The sequence below is a fragment of the Poromitra crassiceps genome (assembly GCF_964638095.1).
Source record: "Poromitra crassiceps genome assembly, chromosome: 20".
Classification (NCBI taxonomy): domain Eukaryota; kingdom Metazoa; phylum Chordata; class Actinopteri; order Beryciformes; family Melamphaidae; genus Poromitra; species Poromitra crassiceps.
Window position 1 is genome coordinate 19,971,655 of NC_139637.1, and position 22,440 is coordinate 19,994,094.

Consider the following 22,440-nt stretch of genomic DNA (forward strand, 5'->3'; position numbering starts at 1 on the left):
CTCAGTGTTTGTGTTCCTCAGGGCGAAGACCGCTCCGACCGGTTTGCCCGGGTTGGAGAGAGAGAGAGATGAGAGGAGGGAGGAGGAGGAGGGAGGGAGGGAGGGTGTGGGGCGTTCTCCCTTACCTCTCTTTCTCTCCTTTCTCTCCGGATCAACACTCAGTCCATCTCGGCCCGAGCTGGGAAGTTCTGAGCAGGCCGGGCTCCAGGCAGTGACGGGACGGGGCACCACACCGGCTAAAACACTCTTCCCATCGACTGGCTCAGGTGAGTTATCATTGATTGGCTGTTGACTGGCTGCCAGCTGGCAGGTGGTGCAGGCTGTGCTGTGTAGGTATGTGTGGCTGGCTGTGAGGGTAAGCATTGCATTAACATAACATAACTATTATTACCTTATTATCATTTGTGGACGTGTGTGTGTGTGTGTGTGTGTGTGTGTGTGTGTGTGTGTGTGTGTGTGTGTGTGTGTGTGTGTGTGTGTGTGCGTGTGCGCGCGCGCGTGTGTGTGTGTGTGTGTGTGTAATCCTCTGAAATCCAGGTTCTTACCACGCATTTTTGGTAAAGTGTTGCTCTTATTACAGTAACGTTGCTCCTTAATACGCACTATGCAGTATAAGTGCTGTAGGCTGATTGTCCATAATATGATCTGTGGCATTTTTACTGCTTCCACATCATCTTGATCTGATATTGATGACATCAGAGACAAGTGACGAGTACCGTGTGTGTGTGTGTGTGTGTGTGTGTGTGTGTGTGTGTGTGTGTGTGTGTGTGTGTGTGTGTGTGTGTGTGTGCGTGCGCGCGTGTAGGGGGGGTGCTCATACATATATAATGGAAGGCCTTGATATGAAAATGTGGACACATTATCATTATCATCGTAGCTTTATTTGCACAAAATCCATATCCTGAATTCCCATTTGAAGTCGTACATATTTTTCATCTTTGTAAATGTGTGTAGTTGTGGAGGTGGACACCAAGGTTTAGTTGACTCAGTGACACTCTCCACTGATGGCCAGACAGACAGTCATTACGTCTGACACCTTCATGTCATTACCACAGTGAAACCTTGTCTCTCTTGTCAGCTGCTCACTGCATAGATCACTGCATATAGGTCACTGCATAGGTCACTACATAGATCACTACATAGGTCACTGCATATAGGTCACTGCATAGGTCACTACATAGATCACTACATAGGTCACTGCATATAGGTCACTGCATATAGGTCACTACATAGATCACTACATAGATCACTACATAGGTCACTGCATATAGGTCACTGCATAGGTCACTACATATATCACTACATAGATCACTACATAGGTCACTGCATAGATCACTGCATAGATCACTGCATAGGTCACTGCATATAGGTCACTGCATAGGTCACTACATATATCACTACATAGATCACTACATAGGTCACTGCATATAGGTCACTGCATAGGTCACTACATATGTCACTACATAGATCACTACATAGGTCACTGCATAGATCACTACATAGATCACTACATAGATCACTGCATAGATCACTGCATATAGGTCACTGCATAGGTCACTACATAGATCACTACATAGGTCACTGCATATAGGTCACTGCATATAGGTCACTACATAGATCACTACATAGATCACTACATAGGTCACTGCATATAGGTCACTGCATAGGTCACTACATATATCACTACATAGATCACTACATAGGTCACTGCATAGATCACTGCATAGATCACTGCATAGGTCACTGCATATAGGTCACTGCATAGGTCACTACATATATCACTACATAGATCACTACATAGGTCACTGCATATAGGTCACTGCATAGGTCACTACATATATCACTACATAGATCACTACATAGGTCACTGCATAGATCACTACATAGATCACTACATAGATCACTCCATAGATCACTACATAGGTCACTGCATAGATCACTGCATAGGTCACTCACTACATATATCACTACATAGATCACTACATAGGTCACTGCATAGATCACTGCATAGATCACTACATAGATCACTACATAGATCACTACATAGGTCACTGCATAGATCACTACATAGGTCACTGCATAGGTCACTGCATAGATCACTACATAGATCACTGCATATATCACTGCATAGATCACTACATAGGTCACTGCATAGATCACTGCATAGATCACTACATAGGTCACTGCATAGATCACTGCATAGGTCACTGCATAGATCACTACATAGGTCACTGCATAGATCACTGCATCGGTCACTGCATAGGTCACTGCATAGATCACTGCATAGATCACTACATAGGTCACTGCATAGATCACTACATAGATCACTACATAGGTCACTGCATAGATCACTGCATAGGTCACTGCATAGATTACTGCATAGATCACTGCATACATCACTACATAGATCACTGCATAGATCACTGCATAGGTCACTGCATAGATCACTGCATACGTCACTACATAGGTCACTACATAGGTCACTGCATAGGTCACTGCATAGATCACTGCATACAGTAGATCACTGCATAGATCACTGCATAGGTCACTGCATAGATCACTGCATAGGTCACTGCATAGATCACTGCATAGATCACTGCATAGATCACTGCATAGATCACTGCATAGGTCACTGCATAGATCACTGCATAGATCACTGCATAGATCACTGCATAGATCACTGCATAGGTCACTGCATAGATCACTGCATAGATCACTACATAGATCACTACATAGGTCACTACATAGCTCACTGCATAGATCACTGCATACATCACTACATAGGTCACTACATAGATCACTACATAGATCACTGCATAGATCACTACATAGATCACTGCATAGATCACTGCATAGATCACTATATAGGTCACTGCATACGTCACTACATAGGTCACTGCATAGATCACTACATAGATCACTGCATATATCACTGCATAGATCACTACATAGATCACTACATAGATCACTACATAGGTCACTACATAGCTCACTGCATAGATCACTGCATACATCACTACATAGGTCACTACATAGATCACTACATAGGTCACTGCATAGATCACTGCATATATCACTACATACGTTCACTGCATATGTCACTGCATAGATCACTGCAGATATCACTACATACGTTCACTACATAGGTCACTACATAGATCACTACATAGGTCACTACATAGCTCACTGCATAGATCACTGCATACATCACTACATAGGTCACTACATAGATCACTACATAGGTCACTGCATAGATCACTGCATATATCACTACATACGTTCACTGCATATGTCACTGCATAGGTCACTGCAGATATCACTACATACGTTCACTGCATAGGTCACTACATAGATCACTACAGGTCACGGCATAGATCACTGCATAGATCACTACATAGGTCACTGCATATATCACTACAGGTCACGGCATAGATCACTGCATAGATCACTACATAGGTCACTGCGTAGATCACTACATAGATCACTGCATAGATCACTGCATAGATCACTACATAGGTCACTACATAGATCACTACATAGGTCACTGCATATATCACTACAGGTCACGGCATAGATCACTGCATAGATCACTACATAGGTCACTGCGTAGATCACTACATAGATCACTGCATAGATCACTGCATAGATCACTACATAGGTCACTACATAGATCACTACAGGTCACGGCATAGATCACTGCATAGATCACTACATAGGTCACTGCGTAGATCACTACATAGATCACTGCATAGGTCACTACATAGATCACTGCATAGGTCACTGTATAGATCACTACATAGGTCACTGCGTAGATCACTACATAGATCACTGCATAGGGATTAGGGAGAGACAAGGCCATGACAAGTCACGTGAGTTGTCAAAGCCGAACCCTAACCCCTAACAATGGCTTCCACAGTGTTGCATGACATTTTTGACCATCCCATTTGTTCAGTATAGAGACATGGAGGCGCTTGTGTCATTGTGTCGTTGTGTTTTGACAGATGACAGTAACAGCACCACTAACACCCCCCCCCCCCCCCCCCCCCCCCGCCCCCAAGAAGTCAAGTATGGTTCTGATTAAACAGTAAATATCCCACTGGACTGAAGCTTGTTTAAGAAGCGTGCGTGCGTGTGTGTGTGTGTGTGTGTGTGTGTGTGTGTGTGTGTGTGTGTGTGTATAATAAACTGGAGACGACGGAGGCAGTCGATGAGGCAGACAGGTCTTTTCTTGCTCCGCTGCGATGATGTGAACAGCCAGTTGGTCGACATATCCTGACATGCCGAGAGAGCTGATGGAAATGCAAAGGAGTTTTTAATGTGTGTGTGTGCGTGTGTGTGTGTGTGTGTGTGTGTGTGTGTGTGTGTGTGTGTGTGTGTGTGTGTCTGCGCGAGCTGTTGAGTGACACGTTCTAGCACATGTGCAGCGGCACTCAAATGATTTTTGTGATGAGTTCAGAAGCAGGGGCACAGGTCATAATCGACCCTTTTCACAGGGGCCATTTTGTGTCGAAAAGGCAGGGTAAACACAGGTGCAAGCAAAACACTAATGAGGGTTTCCAACATGCAATCACCCTTACCCTGCCTTTTTGACACACAATGGCCCCATGAAAAGGGTCTTCTGAGGATAGCAGTTTGCAAAGGCACCTGTTTGTATGGAGGTTGACCATCGATAAACTCTCAGTTACTTTGTAACGATTATTACACGGACACCACGTGATACATACATGATGATGCACGTGATACACACGCGTGTGCACCCACACACACACACACACACACATGCATGCATGCATGTACAATTGTATATGCACACACACACACACTGCAAACTCTCAGGCTAGTGCAGACCTAGTAGAACCAGTCGAGCTACTTTCAAATCATTTCCAATATCACTACCAAATTCGCTCTCGTATTTGGGTAACAGAGACAGCCTCCCAAACTGTGGTCGCTCAGCTGCTGCTCACCTGCCTGAGCTCACAGCACTGTCTTCAGGCGATGGCAGCACACACGCGTCTGTCAGTTCTGACGCTGTCGTCTCCTTCAAAGTTGAAATGCTTTTATGATTCCGTGTTGGGCAAGTTACTGAAGATTGGATAATTAGTTACAGTTACTAGTTACTTCTCTCAAAAAGTAATTGAATTACTTTAAAGTTACTAGTTACCTCAAAGTAATTAGTTACTAGGGAAAGTAACTTTTGCTCTTTACTTTTAAAAGTCTGCTTCGATTGTTTTATTAATGCACACATGAATAAAACAATGACTGTAGATGTGTACATTTTTGCCAGGCAGGGAGACGGCATCTCTCCGTGGATAATCCTCTGAAGTCGTGCGTTATTTTCATGTCCTAAAAGTAACTATAGTAACTAGCCCAGTTACTATTTCAGTAACTGTAATTGAGTTACTAAATTTGAAAAAGTAATTAGTTAGATTACTACTTACTGCAAAAGTAGTTAAGTTACAGTAACTAGTTACTTAGTAACTAGTTACTCCCAACACTGATGATTCATGGCAAAAAGAAACAAACAAGAATCCAAAATGTTGCATGCTTGGGATGTAGGGTGTGAGGCAACTGTCGTTCATCCTGCTTTCATGTCGAGTCAAGTCAAGTCAAGTCAGATTGATTAGTAGCACTTTGCAATGAGGGTACATTAATTAATGCTTACACATAATTAAGGGCCAATTAAGTTTGTGCTAAACTTAAAGTCCATGGAAACCAAGCATAAATATGTATTTTGAGTTTGTCCCGCCACAGAAAAATGTGTTATTAACCACCCAGCCAAATTTGAACTGAATTGAATGTTGAAGGTTTCAAAATCATGAGAAAATAAGCAGCATTCTAGCTGCTGTGAGAGTGTGGCCAACGTTACAGCCAATGAGAGTGGAGCACGCTGCATGACACGCCCAACCGGTATGGACTGTGGCCTCAGACAGACATGTTCACATCTGGTGTGTTCCCAAGACCCATAAATGTCGTAACTAAAAAATAGTCCAATAGTCAATAACCCACCAACGATTACAAAAACTTGAGGGTGTGTGTTTAATGTAGCCTACATACAAAGACCTGCCGCCATCGGATTTGTGAAACATAGAAAAATCATAATTTGTCTCGATCTGGAGCTCCAGGTGGCTCCCCCAACCGCTGCTGAGCTGCAGGCCGACTGCAGACACTCCGCCCCAGCTGGGTCGCTCTGGAAGACGGGGGGTTCCCTGGAGCCTAGCATGTTTTTTTCGCCCCTGAAATGCTAGCAAGCAAATTCCACTGTCCATTCATATCCATTAAACGAAGATATTCACATTGTTTGTCATTTTTGATGACTTATTTGCAAATATACTTATTTGCCACGGTGAGCGACACGGAGAGCTAATGATATAGCGGCCATAGCAGACACAGCCCCTGAGGCTCACAGCGCGTGTGTGAGCGCATGCTCTCTGACAGGCTGGGAGGGGGAGGAGTCCTTTGAGCTTCAAATGCTTTGTTTGGTAATAACAGACAACTGCCAGCTTGTTTTTGATTCGCTGGTTCATATCACGTGATACGATCTGAACATAAAATGAGCCCCAATCACCGCCCACTCCAACAACGCCAACCTCCGAAAACAGTCAAAACAGGAAAATGGCAATATTTAAAATGTGGATCGAAAGTAATGTCTACAACATTTAGATGCTTACAATTAGCCACATAAGACCCTAAATTAGTTGGAAGGTTTTTGGTGGATTTGGGTTGCCAGGGTCTTTAACCTCAATGACTTCATGCAACCCAACCACAACACCATATCGTTAACATGAACACTATTCATAAATTATTACTACTGTAGACACAGTAATGCTTAGTAAGCATTAACTAGCCCTTAATTAATACGCCCTTATTGATCTAGGGGGAAGATTCTCTTGACCAGTATCCATCCATATCATGCCATTCATGTCCTGTTATCTCCCTCTCTCTCTCTCTCTCTCTCTCTCTCTCTAGCTTTCTCTCTCTAGCTCTCTAGCTCTCTCTCTCTGGGGGATCGTCCCACTCACTGAAGATCAGGAGCTGATCTGGTGATCTGGTGATCTGGTGATCTGGTGATCTGGTGATCTGGTGATCTGGTGATCAGCCATGGAGGGTTTCACCGAGCTGCTCCATAAATTGGAGGAGGCCCACGAGCGGGAGGTGGAGGGTAAGTCACATGAACACGTTTGCATTTGCAGTGTGACTAAAACTGATTTCACCACAACAGCATCAAGTCATTCAATGACTACAACAGCTTCTCCTAAAGTCTGTGAAACAAAGCAAATGTGTGTTCTTGACTTGTCCAGGCTGGCAGGTGAAGGTTCAAGAGCTGTCCAACAAGAAGGGCTGGTGAGTGGATTCTTCTCTCTGTCTATAGAGTGACATGTTTAGACACTTAGTAAGATGATAGTTAAGATAGGTTACCTAACAGTAATGAAGTTCAGTGACTAAAGAGAGAGCAGTTTTGGGGCCTGGAGCCTGTATGGACCAGGCAAGCATCAGGCATGCTAGTCCTACAGTAGGTGGTCCATGTCAGTGTTGTCCATCCATAAGTAACACAATGACAGAACGTATGACTATTTTGGTCATGGGTTTCATACACGTTCTGTATTAAAACATCTAAAAGCAAAAATCTTATCAGAGATGGGGGACCCTGGGACACAATCTGATCAAAATGGGGTGTGTGGGTGTGGTCTAATTTGTCAGTTGAAGATTGAGAATCACAAGACTCAATAGATTGAATCTGTTACAATGTGTACGTACACAAATTGGCAATCAACTTTGTGATCTATAGATCTTGTTGTGTCTAGTCTGTCAATCAACTTCCACGTCTACCTCAGCATCTTGTCATCCCAGTCCACTCCACATGAAGGCGTGGGATGATTGCCACACAAACAGACCTATTTTGTATGCAAAGGTCTTCGGATGGCTCATAACTTTAATCCAGAAAGTGCTAGTACTAATTGAATGCAATCATTTTGTCAGTGTGTCAGTCAGAGCACTGCAGTCAGCTCCGCCTCTGTCTAGCTCCGCCTCTGTCTAGCTCCGCCTCTTGTCTAGCATGGGCATGACCTTGCTCATCAAATGTCAAATAAAAGAGGCAGTGGTGGATGAAATACGTGAAAAGTACAGATATCATACCAGAAAATGACTTTGGTAGAAGTTAAAGTCACCTATTAGAATATTACTTGAGTACAAGTCTTAAAGTATCTGATATTTACTATACGTATCAAAAGTAATTTATTGATATTAAATGTAGTTTTGAAAGTAAAACAGGGGTGCCAGCTGCTTCTCGCATCATATGGGTTATACTGTATATAAAACTAAATATATATAATAATATATAAAAAATAAAAAATACAGGTGTTAACTTCTTTTGGAGGAAAGTCGTGAATATTATATCTGAGATAGTTGGTCTCTGTATATATCCTTTCTTCCAAACATTATATTGCTAAACAATGACTCCTCCATCAAAAAAAGAAGTTTATTCTGTGGACTAACAGCAGCAAAGAAAATCTTAGTTATGAGATGGAAACCTTCACCTGTTTTGAATATAGGTCATTGGCATTGTTTTGGGATGGAGGCGACTTTCTTTAGAATTCTCTATTTGCACGTTCATGTGGTGCAACAAGTGAAACTGTAGATGCCTTAACTAAGATCTCTTTTATAGACAATTTTGTTTGAGACAATTATCTGTGATGACTGGGTTGGGTACAGAAACCCGTGGCGGTACCATTACTGCTGCCAGTGTTTTTTTTTTTTTGCAGGCGGTACTATCGGCGCTGATTTGCAGCACAGATTTAGGTGCCTCGTTTGGGCACGGTTCCCGGGTTGCTGGGTGGGGTGTCCACCCTCCGGTGCTCCGGGACTGGTGCCTGTCGTTTGGGGCATGTTAAATCCACTTTAAATTTGGACGGGTATCGGCTCGGCCCACTGGAATGACAACGTTATCGTTGTGCCGATATCGTCGTTTTAGCACCGGTATCGGAAGGTTTGAGAAATGATACCCATCCCCTAGTCATGATGACAAGAGGGATGTACCTGTATGGGGATTCCTAGTGATGTTCGTGTTTTATTTATTTATTACTCAGCTTTCCATTGATGCTAAGGAGACAGGATTTATAGAGAGAACACTATAGATATGTATATATAGAGAGAGAGAGCCAAAGTGAACTTCACTTCCTGCTTCAGCACAGTACCAGAGATTTTCATCCACCATTTATTTTCCCATATAGACATTTCCTTAAATGCTTATAAAAAGAGTTTTACTGTTTTAAACCAAACGGTACAGATATGTTTAGAAACAGGAGAGACCGCATAACATTTCACTCGGACCAAAACTTTAAAACAAAATGCGGGTTTAAAGAAAATATGTTTTCGATGTTGTTGTTTTTGTTTTAGTGAAATGCTCTATGGTCTCTCCCGATTCTAAATATAGTTGAACCGTTTGGTTTGACTAAATTAAAATATTTTTATAAGCATTTTACGAAATGTCTATGGGAAAATAAATGGCGGATGAAAATCTCTGGTACAGTGCCGAAGCAGGAAGTGACGTTCACTTTGCCTCTCTATAATCTCTTATCTCCAGTATCATGTTATGCTGGGCATGTTATCTGATAAAGCAAGATGGTAATGACAGGTTGTGAATATAGTGCTCTCGCCAATGTGTGTGTGTGTGTGTGTGTGTGTGTGTGTGTGTGTGTGTGTGTGTGTGTGTGTGTGTGTGTGTGTGTGTGCGTGTGCGTGTGTGTGTGTGAGCAGTGACACAAAGCGCATGGAGGAGCTGTTCAGTAGAAACCAGCAGATGAGGGAACAGCAGAGGATGCTCACCGACAACATCAAGACACTGGAAAACAGGTAACTGGAGTTAACAGTTAGATACCTGTTTATTACTGGATTGTTACTGAAGTATTATGTGAATCAACTTACTCCACAACAACAACACTGCTTTATCGATGTTTGATTCTTTTGATTGTGTGTGTTTATTTGTGTGCTTTTCTGCAGAAGAGTGTGTGTACATGTGTGTGCGTATGCTTTTTTTTTTTTTACAATAATTAATACGAAAAATTATTATATTAAATTCAATATCATGTCACGACACTAACCACACGTGTGCCCCATAAAGTCTTCACCCCAGAAATGCTTTTATCATGCTCTGATTATAATATTTATCTGAGCACAATTACTTATACTGTAATATCTTATTATGAGCACACATTCAAGCAAAGTTTTGCCCAAGGAGCTATCTAGCTCAGACCTGCCACACAGTCACAGTCACACAGCCACAGTAAAGTCTGTTTTAACCTGCACGGAGCGGCAGGCGGGCGTGGTTTACCACCTACCTGTACGATGATGCAATGACTACCTGAACGTTACTTTAGATCAGTGGTTCTCAAATTTGTTCACATGAGGGACCCCTAAACTGACAAAGATTAGACCATGGACCCCCATTTGATAGGATTTTGTCCCACGGTCCCCCATATGATAATAAGATTGATGTTTTTAGATGTTTTATTACAGAAAGTGTATAAAAGCCATGTCCAAAATAGTCATTGTGTTACTTATGAATGGAATTATAGGGAAAATAAGTTACCCCCCTTTTGGCTGGGGACTCCCTGGAACCCCCTCAAGGACCCTCATTTGAGAACCACTGCTTTAGATCATCACACAAAAGTATTTCAAACTCAATTTAGTGTACTTTTATGTGACTGATAACTTAACTAATTGCCCCCACGCAGTAACTTCCACCCATCCAGTGCTCTCCAAGCAGGCTACACATTATTTGCAAGCACTAGGTGTGATGGGTGTGTGTGTGCATGCATGCGTGCATCCGTGCGCGTGCGTGTGTGTGTGCGTGCGCGCGTGTGCATGTGTGTGTGTGTGTGTGCGCGCACGTGTGTGTGTGTGGGTGTCTCTCTCTCTCTTCCTGACATCTCTCTGCTGACCGTGCAGGCTGAGGGCGGGGCTGTGCGACAGGTGCACAGTCACTCAGGAGGTGGCCAAGAGGAGGCAGCAGGAGTACGAAGCCTCTCAGATCCAGACCCTGCAGCACATCTCCATACTGGGTATACTCTGACATGGCCACGCCCATGATCTCACCTTGGCTTCTCTCACCTTTCTGTCCACCTCCTATGCCTCGTTTGTTATGATCCTTTTCAATCTAAATAAGACCGTTAACTGGCTGTGTGTTGTTGTCTGACCGCGGTGTCTGCTGTGTCTTGTAGCCGGAGAGATGAACAACCTGAAGAAGGAGAACAAGAGAATGAGAGATGAGATCAGGAGTCTGAGAGGAGCGCTGGAGTGAGTAGAACTGTCTCCCTCATCAGTGTTGGGCTCAGATAGTCAAAGAAAATGTAATATACTCCATTCAAATGTAATGTCATTACTTTAGTCATTACTCCCTGGGAGTAGTAATTCATAGCATCACAACCATGCAAGATGCAGTAACAAAACTGTTACACATGTGTTGGTCTGGAGCCGTTCCGACCGCTTCTGGACCTGGGGGCATAAACCGAGGAACCGGAACCCGTCGACTACCGGATACATGTGCGCCCAAAAAAAATCGTCCATATGGCTAACGTTAGCTAGCTAGAGCCTGATAACATGAGGTGACTAACGTTAAAAAGTGACATAGTGCATAAAACAAAACGATGCAATAATGGCATCGCCGCCTGTTTCGCGGCGACTAGTTATCCTATACACAACTCGAACAGGGGGAAGGATAAAAATGTGGCACGTATCCTGTTTACGTGTTCTGTTTCCTGTGCTGTTTCCGGTGACTAGGGTGGGGTCTAGGGCGGGGTCTTTCTTACTCAACAACTGTCAACTGTGTGTGTGTGTGTGTGTGTGTGTGTGTGTGTGTGTGTGTGTGTGTGTGTGTGTGTGTGCGCGCGTGCGTGCGTGCGTGCGTGCGTGTGTGTGTGTGTGTGTGTGTGCGTGTGCACGTGTGCACGCCTGGGCAGAGGTCAGAGTGAACGCTCCTCCAGCAGCACCACCCCCGAGGTCAAGCAAACCAGATCCCCTCAGCTCTCGCCCCCTGCTGGACCTGTGGCCCTCATCACCGCGGCTACCAGCAGGACCTCCAACCAGCCAGCAGATGGCGATGTCGCGGTGAAAACTGAGCCAGACCATAGAGCTGAAGGTGCTGAGGAAGAGAGGGAGGAAACTCTCTCTGAAACACTCTTCTTTGCTTGTTTTGCTCATTGCTCATTTTCATGCTTGCTCTCACACCTTGTTTGTTGTTGTGTTTGAACAGAATCGCTGTCTGAACACAGGCAGATGAGGGGATGGAACAGAAGCCTCTTTGTAAGTTTCTAAATCAAATTTAGCACATGATTTAAAAACAGCCATATTATATAGTCTAATATGCATAAACCGTGGAGTAGCATCGTTTAACTTTTCCAGTACTGATTCATCTGATAATAGGTCCTCATAAGCGTGTGTGATTGAAGTGTTTCCTCTGTCCCTCTCCTTTCTCACACAGGAGTCCTACAAGCCTCTGTCTCTGCCCACTCCCACTGCACCACCCTGGAAGACAGACCACAGTGTAGGCCGGGGGAGTGCTGGAGAGAGGAGGTGAGTCCTGGAAGACACAACACAGTGTAGGCAGAGGGAGGGCTGGAGAGAGGAGGTGAGTCCTGGAAGACAGAACACAGTGTAGGCAGAGGGAGTGCTGAGAGAGGAGGTGAGTCCTGGAAGACAGAACACAGTGTAGGCAGAGGGAGTGCTGGAGAGAGGAGGTGAGTCCTGGAAGGCAGACCACAGTGTAGGCAGAGGGAGTGCTGGAGAGAGGAGGTGAGTCCTGGAAGACAGAACACAGTGTAGGCAGAGGGAGTGCTGGAGAGAGGAGGTGAGTCCTGGAAGACACAACACAGTGTAGGCAGAGGGAGGGCTGGAGAGAGGAGGTGAGTCCTGGAAGACAGAACACAGTGTAGGCAGAGGGAGTGCTGGAGAGAGGAGGTGAGTCCTGGAAGACAGAACACAGTGTAGGCAGAGGGAGTGCTGGAGAGAGGAGGTGAGTCCTGGAAGACAGAAGACAGAACACAGTGTAGGCAGAGGGAGTGCTGAGAGAGGAGGTGAGTCCTGGAAGACAGAAGACAGAACACAGTGTAGGCAGAGGGAGTGCTGAGAGAGGAGGTTGGTCCTGGAAGACAGAAGACAGAACACAGTGTAGGCAGAGGGAGGTGCTGAGAGAGGAGGTGAGTCCTGGAAGACAGAAAACGTATGTCCAAATGTATGTCCATTTAAACACCTCTCCTCTCTCTCTCTCTCTCTCTCTCTCTCTCTCTCTCTCTCTCTCTCTCATATCTCAGAACTCAAAGTATTGAAGTATTGGACCCGCGATCACCCATCCCTCCCCATCTCCTCCTCCTAAAGAACATCCCCCATTCCTCTTCCTCCTCCTCCTCCACCTCCTCCTCCTCTTCGCTGTCCAGTGGAGAAGTGAACCCCAGCAGACATGTGCTCCACGCCCCCGTCCCGTGCCGCCCTCGCCCCATCAAGAGCGGCCCTCTGTCCCTCCCCTGGCCCTTGTCTGAATCCTCCGACTGGGTCACGTTGGCCACGTCCCCGGGAAACTGCCTGGTGGTGCAGCCCAATCCCAAACCCAACCCGGCGCCACCACCGGCGCCACCGACGCGCTTTCCCAACCTGATCCCGACGGGCCAGCAGCAGGCCAACCACGGCGGTCCCGGTGTCCAGGTGAGGTCCAGGCAGCAGGTTCTCGCGCATCCCTGGCCCAGGCGCAGCCCGCCTCGGCCGCTGTCCAAAGAGCAGACGCTGGTGCTCAGGGTGAGGAGTCTGTCCGAGCAGGGAGCAGAGAGCAAGGAGAAAAGGCAGCAAATGCCGCCGTCCAAGCCGGAGAGGGGCTTTGCCGGAGAGGGGCACCGAGAGGCACACGAGGGACCTCTAGACCTATCGGATCGAGGGAGGTCCACGTGCAGCCAACCGCAGAGGGGCGATAAGCCGTTGACCGCGCAGGGCGGGGAGAGAGAAGACGAGAGCTCCGACAGGGACGGGAAGACGAATCCGTCCGCGCACATACCCGTTTGTCCCTCTCGATCGTCTCCGCCGTCGTCGTCCTCCCCTCCTGTCCCTCCCTCATCTTCTGCTACAACACCTCCACCCAGCCAGCAACAGCAACAGGCTCCAGGTGATCATAACCACAAGGTAATGTTACATCTCGTTTGACAATTAATTAGGGAGGCAAAAGTGACCGCCTGCTTCCTGCTTCAGCACTGTACCAGAGATTTTGATCCGCCATTTAATTTTCCCATAGACATTTCGTAAAATGCTTATAAAAATTGTTTTCACTTCGTCAAACCAAACGGTTCAGCTATATTTAGAATCGGGAGAGACCGTAGAACATTTCACTCCGATCAAAACAAAAAAAAAATACATAAAAAAAATATTTTCTTTAAATCCGCATGTAAATCTTTACGTGTTGGTAATTATCTCATTATTCATAACTGCATATTTTAACTTTTTTTTTTTAAACATAAATGTATCTAGTGAATGGATGGTCATCATGGTATGATGGTCTTGTCACTCTAGGAGGAGCAGGAGCAGAAGGAGGAGGTGAACGGGAAAACAGACCAAACCAACGGGAAGAAGGTTCCTGTCCTCACCATATCGTTACGGCCAGGTAAGGCCTTGGGCTGTATAGTGTGTTTGTGTGCGTGCGTGCATGCACGCCTCCATACATTTGTGCATGTTTATTAAACGTACACATGTATTTCTCTACCAGTAGTCCTGCTGGAGACTCTGAACGCTGCGCTGCAAAAGCAAGAATCCTTATCGTCCAATGGCAAGGTAACTTCCTGTGCCAAGCTGCCATGAAATCCTGTTGGTTCCCCCAGGTCATGTGGAGTTTTGCATTGCTGAGAGACAAGTGACACGCTGTTAGCTTAGCTTATCTTTACACACACGTATATATATATATATATATATATATATATATATATATATATATATATATATATATATATATATATATATATATATAATTATTATGTATTGAAAAACGTCACCATTATTCCATTTACAAGAAGTTAACAATTCGAGAATGTAAGAACCTAATTTATCTGTAATTTTTTATTTTACCAACAATAGCCTACAGACAGTCATGGAATTCTGGACAAAACCATATCGGACAATAAAAATATTCTCAGATTTGGGTCCGATCGAGAGACAAGATCTCATCAAATTGGGGTCCGTGATTCTAATATGTACCACATTTAGGGCCCTATATATATATATATATGTATATGTATTTATATACATATATATATATATAAAAGTTGATAATCACTGATCTTTATCACCATTGTCATGCAAAAACATAACTGTAATTCAGATTTTAGATTTTTGACTTGAAGTGAAATTTCAAATGGCCCTCCCTCATTTTCATTTGACCGCTGTGTTGACTGAATCATGATATGTGGTGAGTCATAGCTCAGTCATAGAGAACGTCCTCACTCTCCCTCTCGTCGACAGTCATCGTCACCGACGGCTGAGCCGGGCAGCAGCTCGGAGGAGCAGGATGGGGAGGAGAGTGTGTCTGGACAGGAGAGCAGCCAGGGCTCCAAGAGGAAGAGGGCATCCCTGGACACAGACACCGACAGAGACTCGGACACAGACGGTAGGGCTTCACAGTCCCTCATCTCCAGTCCTTTCCTTTCTTGTCTCGCCTTGGTCCTGACTCCTGTGCCTATTTTGACTGAAACTTGTCTTGGTTTCAGGCTGAAACTTTCAGCCACTATTATTGGATGTTGACTCAACTGTTTCTTACCTATCGAAAAGGCGCCACCTTTGTGTATTTTCTCCCCATCAATACTATTTAAGGGGGTACACCTGTGTAAGGTATGACATTGTGCTCAGACTTGTATTGATTAGTCAAAATCTCATGCATAATTAGCTGAATGTTGAAGGATATCGTACAATGCTCCTGTAGATAGATCATATTGATCGGATTGATCCTCAAAAGACAATAGGTTTTGGTTTTGGTTTTGTGTGTGGAAAGAAATGTATGTCTGTTCCCAATTTTGGTCTAGACTCAGTTCTCAGTCTCTATCCGCTGGTGACGCTGTTGGCGCCGCTCACCAAACGTCTGGGAGCCAAGACTAATTTTGGTCTAGGTGGATTTGCTCTGGTCTTGGTCTTGACTTAATCTTTACCCCCTTGGACCTGGTCTCGACTCAAACTCACCTGGAACTGGACTCAACTGACTTGACTACATTCTTCCTTCCTACCTTGTTTTGTTCAGTCTTGATTCGTACAGTAGTAGGCTACAGCCATATGTACTATTTTGGCGAAAGTACTGCAAAAGTAGTGTAATAAGTAACGAGTTACTCTAAACAGACAGTAATATTGTCAAGTAACGGATTACTTTCAAATGAGAGTAACTAGTAATATGTAGTATATTACATTTTGAAAGTAACTTGGCCCAACACTGATCATCATCATCATCATCATCATCATCATCAGTATATAAATGGGAGCTATGGCTCTGTCTGTCTGTCTGTCTGTCTGTCTGTCTGTCTGTCTGTCTGTCTGTCTGTCTGTCTGTCTGTTTGTTTGTTTCTCTGTCCCACACTGATGACATCACAGCATGTCTGACTGAACTCACACACGATTGTTTGGTGGTAACAACCTGCGTAACAACCCACTTCTTCCTGGTTTTGAAACAGACCCCCGGCAGCTGAGGAAGATCAAGGCCACATTGGGAGCTGAGGAGAGAAGCTCCAGCTAAAGAGGCCAGGGATGACACCACATAAGGTGGGTGATGTCATATAGGCACACACATTACCATCACTTGAGATGTTAGAAAGTCAGCATTCAACCTGTTCACATATATAGGCCTAGTATATACCAGTGGTTCCCAACCTTTTTGGTTTTATGTACCCATTGAGCTGTTCTGCCATGCCAAAGTACCCCCCCACTCACGTGTGTCGATGATTCTCTGAAATTTGTTTTATTAAAATGATATTAAACTTTTAGTAGGCCTATCTAACACATCTGATTATTAAATGAAAATCATTTGAATTACCCCCTTTAATACAAGTCTAACTGTTTTCAATTGGAAAAAGTCGTCAGTTTTACTAAGATGGGCCTATGAAATTACTTAATCATTTTGTAAATAAATTGTAATCCCCAATCTTTCCAAGTACCCCCTGCAAGCTGCTCAAGTACCCCTAGGGGTACACGTACCCCTGGTTGGGAAACACTCAATACATTTGACACAGTCCACAGATGAAGCAAATCAATTATGATCATTCCTGAAAACAAATCAAACCATACTTGAGATACATCAGATCGGCAATTAGGACCCGCCCCCTTTTAGGGGGGAAACACAAGCCTCTCCCCATTGACTTCAATGTAAAATAGCACTACCAAAAAAATAGATAGAAAAATAACAGAATCAATCTCGTTTATGAATGACCCCAAAACACCATGACATGACAATATATTACAACTCGTCTGGCCATAGAATGGGCAAGATACACCGGAAATATGACTTTGACCCATCTAAAATCATGTGACTCATGTCACATATTTACATTACAGCCCCGAGCCAAGTAGCCTACAACGATGCTGGGCTCCACTACAACAGCATTTCATGTCGGAAGACTAAAGTAGCAACAGCGCCCACATCTGGTCAAAAGGGCCTTTCTTTGTGGAGTTTGCATGTTCTCCCCGTGCCCCCCTGGGGATCATCCATACAATATCGATATGGACACCCCCCCCCCCACCCTAAAAACATGCAGAAGATCGTCATCTGACCAGTGACGACAACATTTGAAGTTGGTCCTCTGTTTCACAGGCCACCGTCAGTGTGTGTGTGTGTGTGTGTGTGTGTGTGTGTGTGTGTGTGTGTGTGTGTGTGTGTGTGTGTGTGTGTGTGTGTGTGTGTGTGTGTGTGTGTGTGTGTGTGTGTGTGTGTGTGTGTGGCTGGCCGCATGCGTGTGTTGGGTGTGTTCATGTCACAAATAAAGATGGGTTTGTCCGTCCAGTTCTTCTTCTTCTCCTATTCCTAACCTACAAGGCCTTGAATCCAGAGCCGTATATATAGAAGAGTCACGACATCTCCATTCACTCCAATGGACCAGTTTTTTACTCTCAAGAATTCCAGGAAGTAAGGTCCTGGATTAAGCAGCACTGTCGAGTTGCAGCAAAATGGACAGTTTGTGTTGTACTTTGAAAGTTTTTGTTTTGTTTTGTTTTCAATCAAGTTGTACATTATCAGCTTTATTTTAGCATTCTAGCGCGAGACTCCTTCCTGGCTGTTCATTGGCTAATGAGTCACGCATTTTGGTCTTCCGCTGACGCCACTCTCTCTCTCTAAATTGCTCTGCTTGGATGGATTGGCATCGTCTTACATATCTGACTTGATTAAACCATCAATCCGACGACCATGAATAAACTGAACTCACTGACTTCTGAAAGAGGAAAAAAGGGAAATATATTTAGAAGCGCTCAATCGTTCAGTGCAGAAGGAAGGGCGAGTCACACTTAGAGGAATCACACATTCTGTAACACGTACCAGCCCATTTACCAGCAAAACTGACCAAAGTGATATGTCCTAATGAAGATCCACTGAAAAGATGAGCAGAATGAGTGAATTTTCTTGTCCTTTTTTGTGTGTGTAAATAGGCTAATTTTAAAGTGTGACTTTCAACTTGTGACCTCTGTGGTGTGTCTCCCTCCCCTCAGCTATCATTGTAACCAGCAACGTCACCATCAGCACCGCCACATCTCTTCAGTAAATGATCATCATCGTTCCTCCATTGGGAAGAGGAGCCGGTCCAAGTGTCAAGAATGAATACGACGACCCCCCCTCTAACTTCTCGTCATAATTTCAAGACCTATGACTTCTGTTAAATGAATGTATGATAAATATCGATTGTACCTGCAAAAATATCCATTCCACTACTGAACAAAATGTTACAGTATTCTCATGTGTTCGCCTCTCAAAGGCCGAACAATGCCGACGAATGCAGGTGTGGGGGGTCACTTACGAACTCTAAGAGGCCATTTACACCTGGCGCGAACATGCGTTTTCTGTGATCAGATTGCAATCAGATTGTGTTTTATCACTTGACATGCCAGGTGTAAACACCCCCAAAACGCATTGAAGAAGGATTGCAATCTGATCGGCCAAACCACCTCCGGAGGTGGTCAGGGATGCATTGTGCACACATTGAACACAAGTGTAAATGCAATGTGTCCTCTCAATCTGGATACAGCAACTTTATGCGGATTGAGAGGACACCCATTTCTGCAATCAGATTGCAATCAGATTGCAATCAGATTGCAATCTGATGGCAGAAAACGCATGTTAACGCCAGGTGTAAATGGCCTCTAAATGGCGCAGACCTCCTTTTGTAAGACTACGCATTGTACTCTCCTCTCAGGTACCATATTTTCGATTTTATTTTCTCTCCTTCCTGGCAATGCCGTCGCATCTGACTAGGCAATTATTATTATTTATGTTTTCCCACAAAGAGCAGCGCTCGCTCAAATGACAAATAAAGAGAGAGGAAAAAAGAAGAGAAACAGGTTCCTCTTCCTCTTTTTCAGTTTTTTAGAGAACATCATTTTGCAAGTCTTAACTTTCCACTCGCAGCTGTGACACACACACACACACACACACACACACACACACACACACACACACACACACACACACACACACACACAGCTGTGACACAGCTTTCCACTGGCAGCTGTGACACAGCTTTGGAGTTACGTCACGGCGGCTGGAGAGATGATAGGACCAGGGCGATGGGGTCACAATGATATGTAGCCATACTTGTGCTTTTCAGATACAGCGTCGTATTGTCACTCAGGTTGTGTTGTTTTAGCAAACGGGAAACGGTGTCACTTTTTTCAAAGAGTGTATTTTGTGTGTGTGGGCGTGTGTGTGTGTGTGTGTGTGTGTGTGTGTGTGTGTGTGTGTGTTGTGTGTGTGCGTGTGTGACTATTAAATGATACAACTCCAATAGTCGAGTAGTTGTAATGTTGCTAGATTACCACCATGTATACGGTGCCTCTTGAATGCCATTAGAGTCCATTATGTATAGAGAGCCAAAGTGGAACGTCACTTCCTGCTTCAGCACTGTACCAGAGATTTTCATCCGCCATTTATTTTCCCTATAGACATTTCGTAAAATGCTTATAAAAAATAGTTTTACTGGTTCAAACCAAACGGTACAGATATATTTAGAAACAGGAGAGATCGCATTACATTTCACTCGGATCAAAACGTTAAAAAAAATGCGGGTTTGAAGAAAATATTTTTTCGATGTGGTTTTTATACGTTTTGGTCCGAGTGAAATGTTCTATGGTCTCTCCCGATTATAGCGTTAGCTGAACCGTTTGGTTTGAACCAGTAAAACTCTTTTTATAAGCATTTTACGCAATGTCTATGGGAAAATAAATGGTGGATGAAAATCTCTGGTACAGTGCTGAAGCAGGAAGTGATGTTCACTTTGCCTCAGGGTCAAAGGTCAGTGGAGCACTGCCGAGAAAGGGCTTCGACCAAAATGTCCTTTCCCTGCCATTCATATCTGTCTCTTAATTAAACTGTGATTGATTGCTGATGTACTGTAAATGTAGGCTTTGACTTTCAGAATATGTGACCCTAAACACTGTGTTGTTGTTGTGGTTGTTGTTGTTGTTGTTGTTGTTGTTTGTCTCACTGGATATTTTGTCAAAATTGTTCTGAATTTGTAGAATGACTGTGACCTGTGCTCTTAGACTCTGCTGTGTCAATGCACTAAATAACGTAACGTTGAAATAAATCCCCACCCTTACACTGCTCTTGAAGGTTGCCTCAACACCAGCATGTTGTGTTACTTCACCAGAGACCACTACTGTATAATACAGCAATCCCCAGTGGATATCGACGCCTGTTCTGGGAAACAGAAGTAATTATGAATGTGACGTGCGCTCCAGGACGTTATGCAAAAACAATTGTGGTTTCTACATCAAGGATGTTATCAAGGATGTAGAAACCAGTGGAAAGCATTGGAAACCCCGCCATTGGTTTTGGTATAGCCTAAGTATAACTGTGAGGAAGCCAGCACCAGATGGGAATCCAACAAACAGATTCAAGTTACATTAGGCATGATTTTTTTTTAGACACCGTAGAATTACTGCGTTTTGCCAAATTAAATTCCGTTGTCTGATATTGACACTTTCTCAGCCCCCCCCCCCTCCCCCTCCCCCCCATATAGGAAGTGGTGAATCAAATGTTAAACGTCTCCTGAGAGTCCATGAGAAAACTGGACTCTCCAACGTTAGATCTTCTGTCTCTTTTGTATTCACCTCATGTAGAAGAGACAGTCTGGCTTGAGAGACTTAACAGGAAGTGTAAACACAATCCGAAGCGATTGTGTTTACACTTCCTGTGGCGGAGCTTATCCCCGCAACCTGCTTTCCAGTGAGTCACTATAGCTCTTTGACCAGAGAGACGATCTCTGGTTTGAGCAGGTAAAACAGTCGACATTTTGAACAGGAAGTCCTGACACAAATGGGTCAAGTGGGCGGGGCTACATAAGGTGAATACCTTACGTGACCTCAGGAGGTATAGGGAGGGGTGTCCACTAATTGCTTTGGATGGATAAAGGCATTTCGTGGTGAATGTAGGCATATTGTAAAGCGCTTTTACAAAGCGCTATATATAAAGAAATGCAGTCCAGTTACAGGTTTTTCTGGGTATTGAAGTAGACATTTTTCCAAAGTTTCCTCTTTTACTTTCCTCTTTTACTTCCCAGTGGGAAGTAAAACTCCACGCGCAGCAGTAATTCTGCGTGCGTTCGATTTTGGTGTTGGACTTTAAGTTTGTTAAAGTGTCATCTGTTTGTACAGTAGAGTAGATGAACACAAAAAACCTGACCACTATAGACGGTTTTGACAACAACTTGACAACAAAAACATTCTAAATTGAACCCCCGCTCACTTCCTGTTGCAGTGTTTGCTATGGACATAAAAGAAAAAAAAACATTCAAGTGCAGGACTGACCATTCCGTGAAAACCGTCTATACAGCTGAGCGGCGAAAACAAAAGTGAATATTTCTGCAGTATGCCGAATGCTGAGAAAAAGGAAGTGCTGTGGGGTTGTGCTCTGGTGAAAACCGTCTATAGAGTGAGGGGGAAAAAACCAAGGAATTTTCATTGCTATGAGAGGGATATTTATGCACGTGTCCCTGTCCTGTCACAATGGCTGAAATATATTAGCTGGCCTGTGTGTTTTACAGTGTTGCCAAAAGCTGTTTTATAATGTGACCTATTATAATCCAAGATGCCAGCTGTCATCAATATTAATGACGTCTTATGTAAATGCTGCACAGAGTTGCAGAATATACAAATTAGACAGATGTTAGAATGTAAACAGTGCTTGCAGGCTTCAGATGGATTTGTTTGCAGTCTGCCAGGCACACACACACA

The 22,440-nt window shown here is 44.1% G+C and overlaps 1 protein-coding gene across 1 annotated transcript; it reads left to right on the plus strand.

Moving 5' to 3' along the window:
• The first annotated feature begins 135 nt into the window (after positions 1-135).
• Positions 136-20,803, plus strand: rbbp8l (retinoblastoma binding protein 8-like). The gene is made up of 15 exons (XM_083656614.1): positions 136-266; positions 6,967-7,159; positions 7,299-7,341; positions 9,754-9,849; positions 10,945-11,057; positions 11,217-11,292; positions 11,955-12,133; positions 12,248-12,297; positions 12,476-12,567; positions 13,305-14,160; positions 14,545-14,635; positions 14,738-14,802; positions 15,487-15,631; positions 16,680-16,767; positions 18,703-20,803. The coding sequence occupies exons 2-14, from the start codon at positions 7,099-7,101 to the stop codon at positions 16,739-16,741; spliced, it is 1,929 nt and encodes a 642-aa protein (XP_083512740.1). The 5' UTR covers positions 136-266; positions 6,967-7,098; the 3' UTR covers positions 16,742-16,767; positions 18,703-20,803.
• The last annotated feature ends 1,637 nt before the right edge of the window (positions 20,804-22,440 follow it).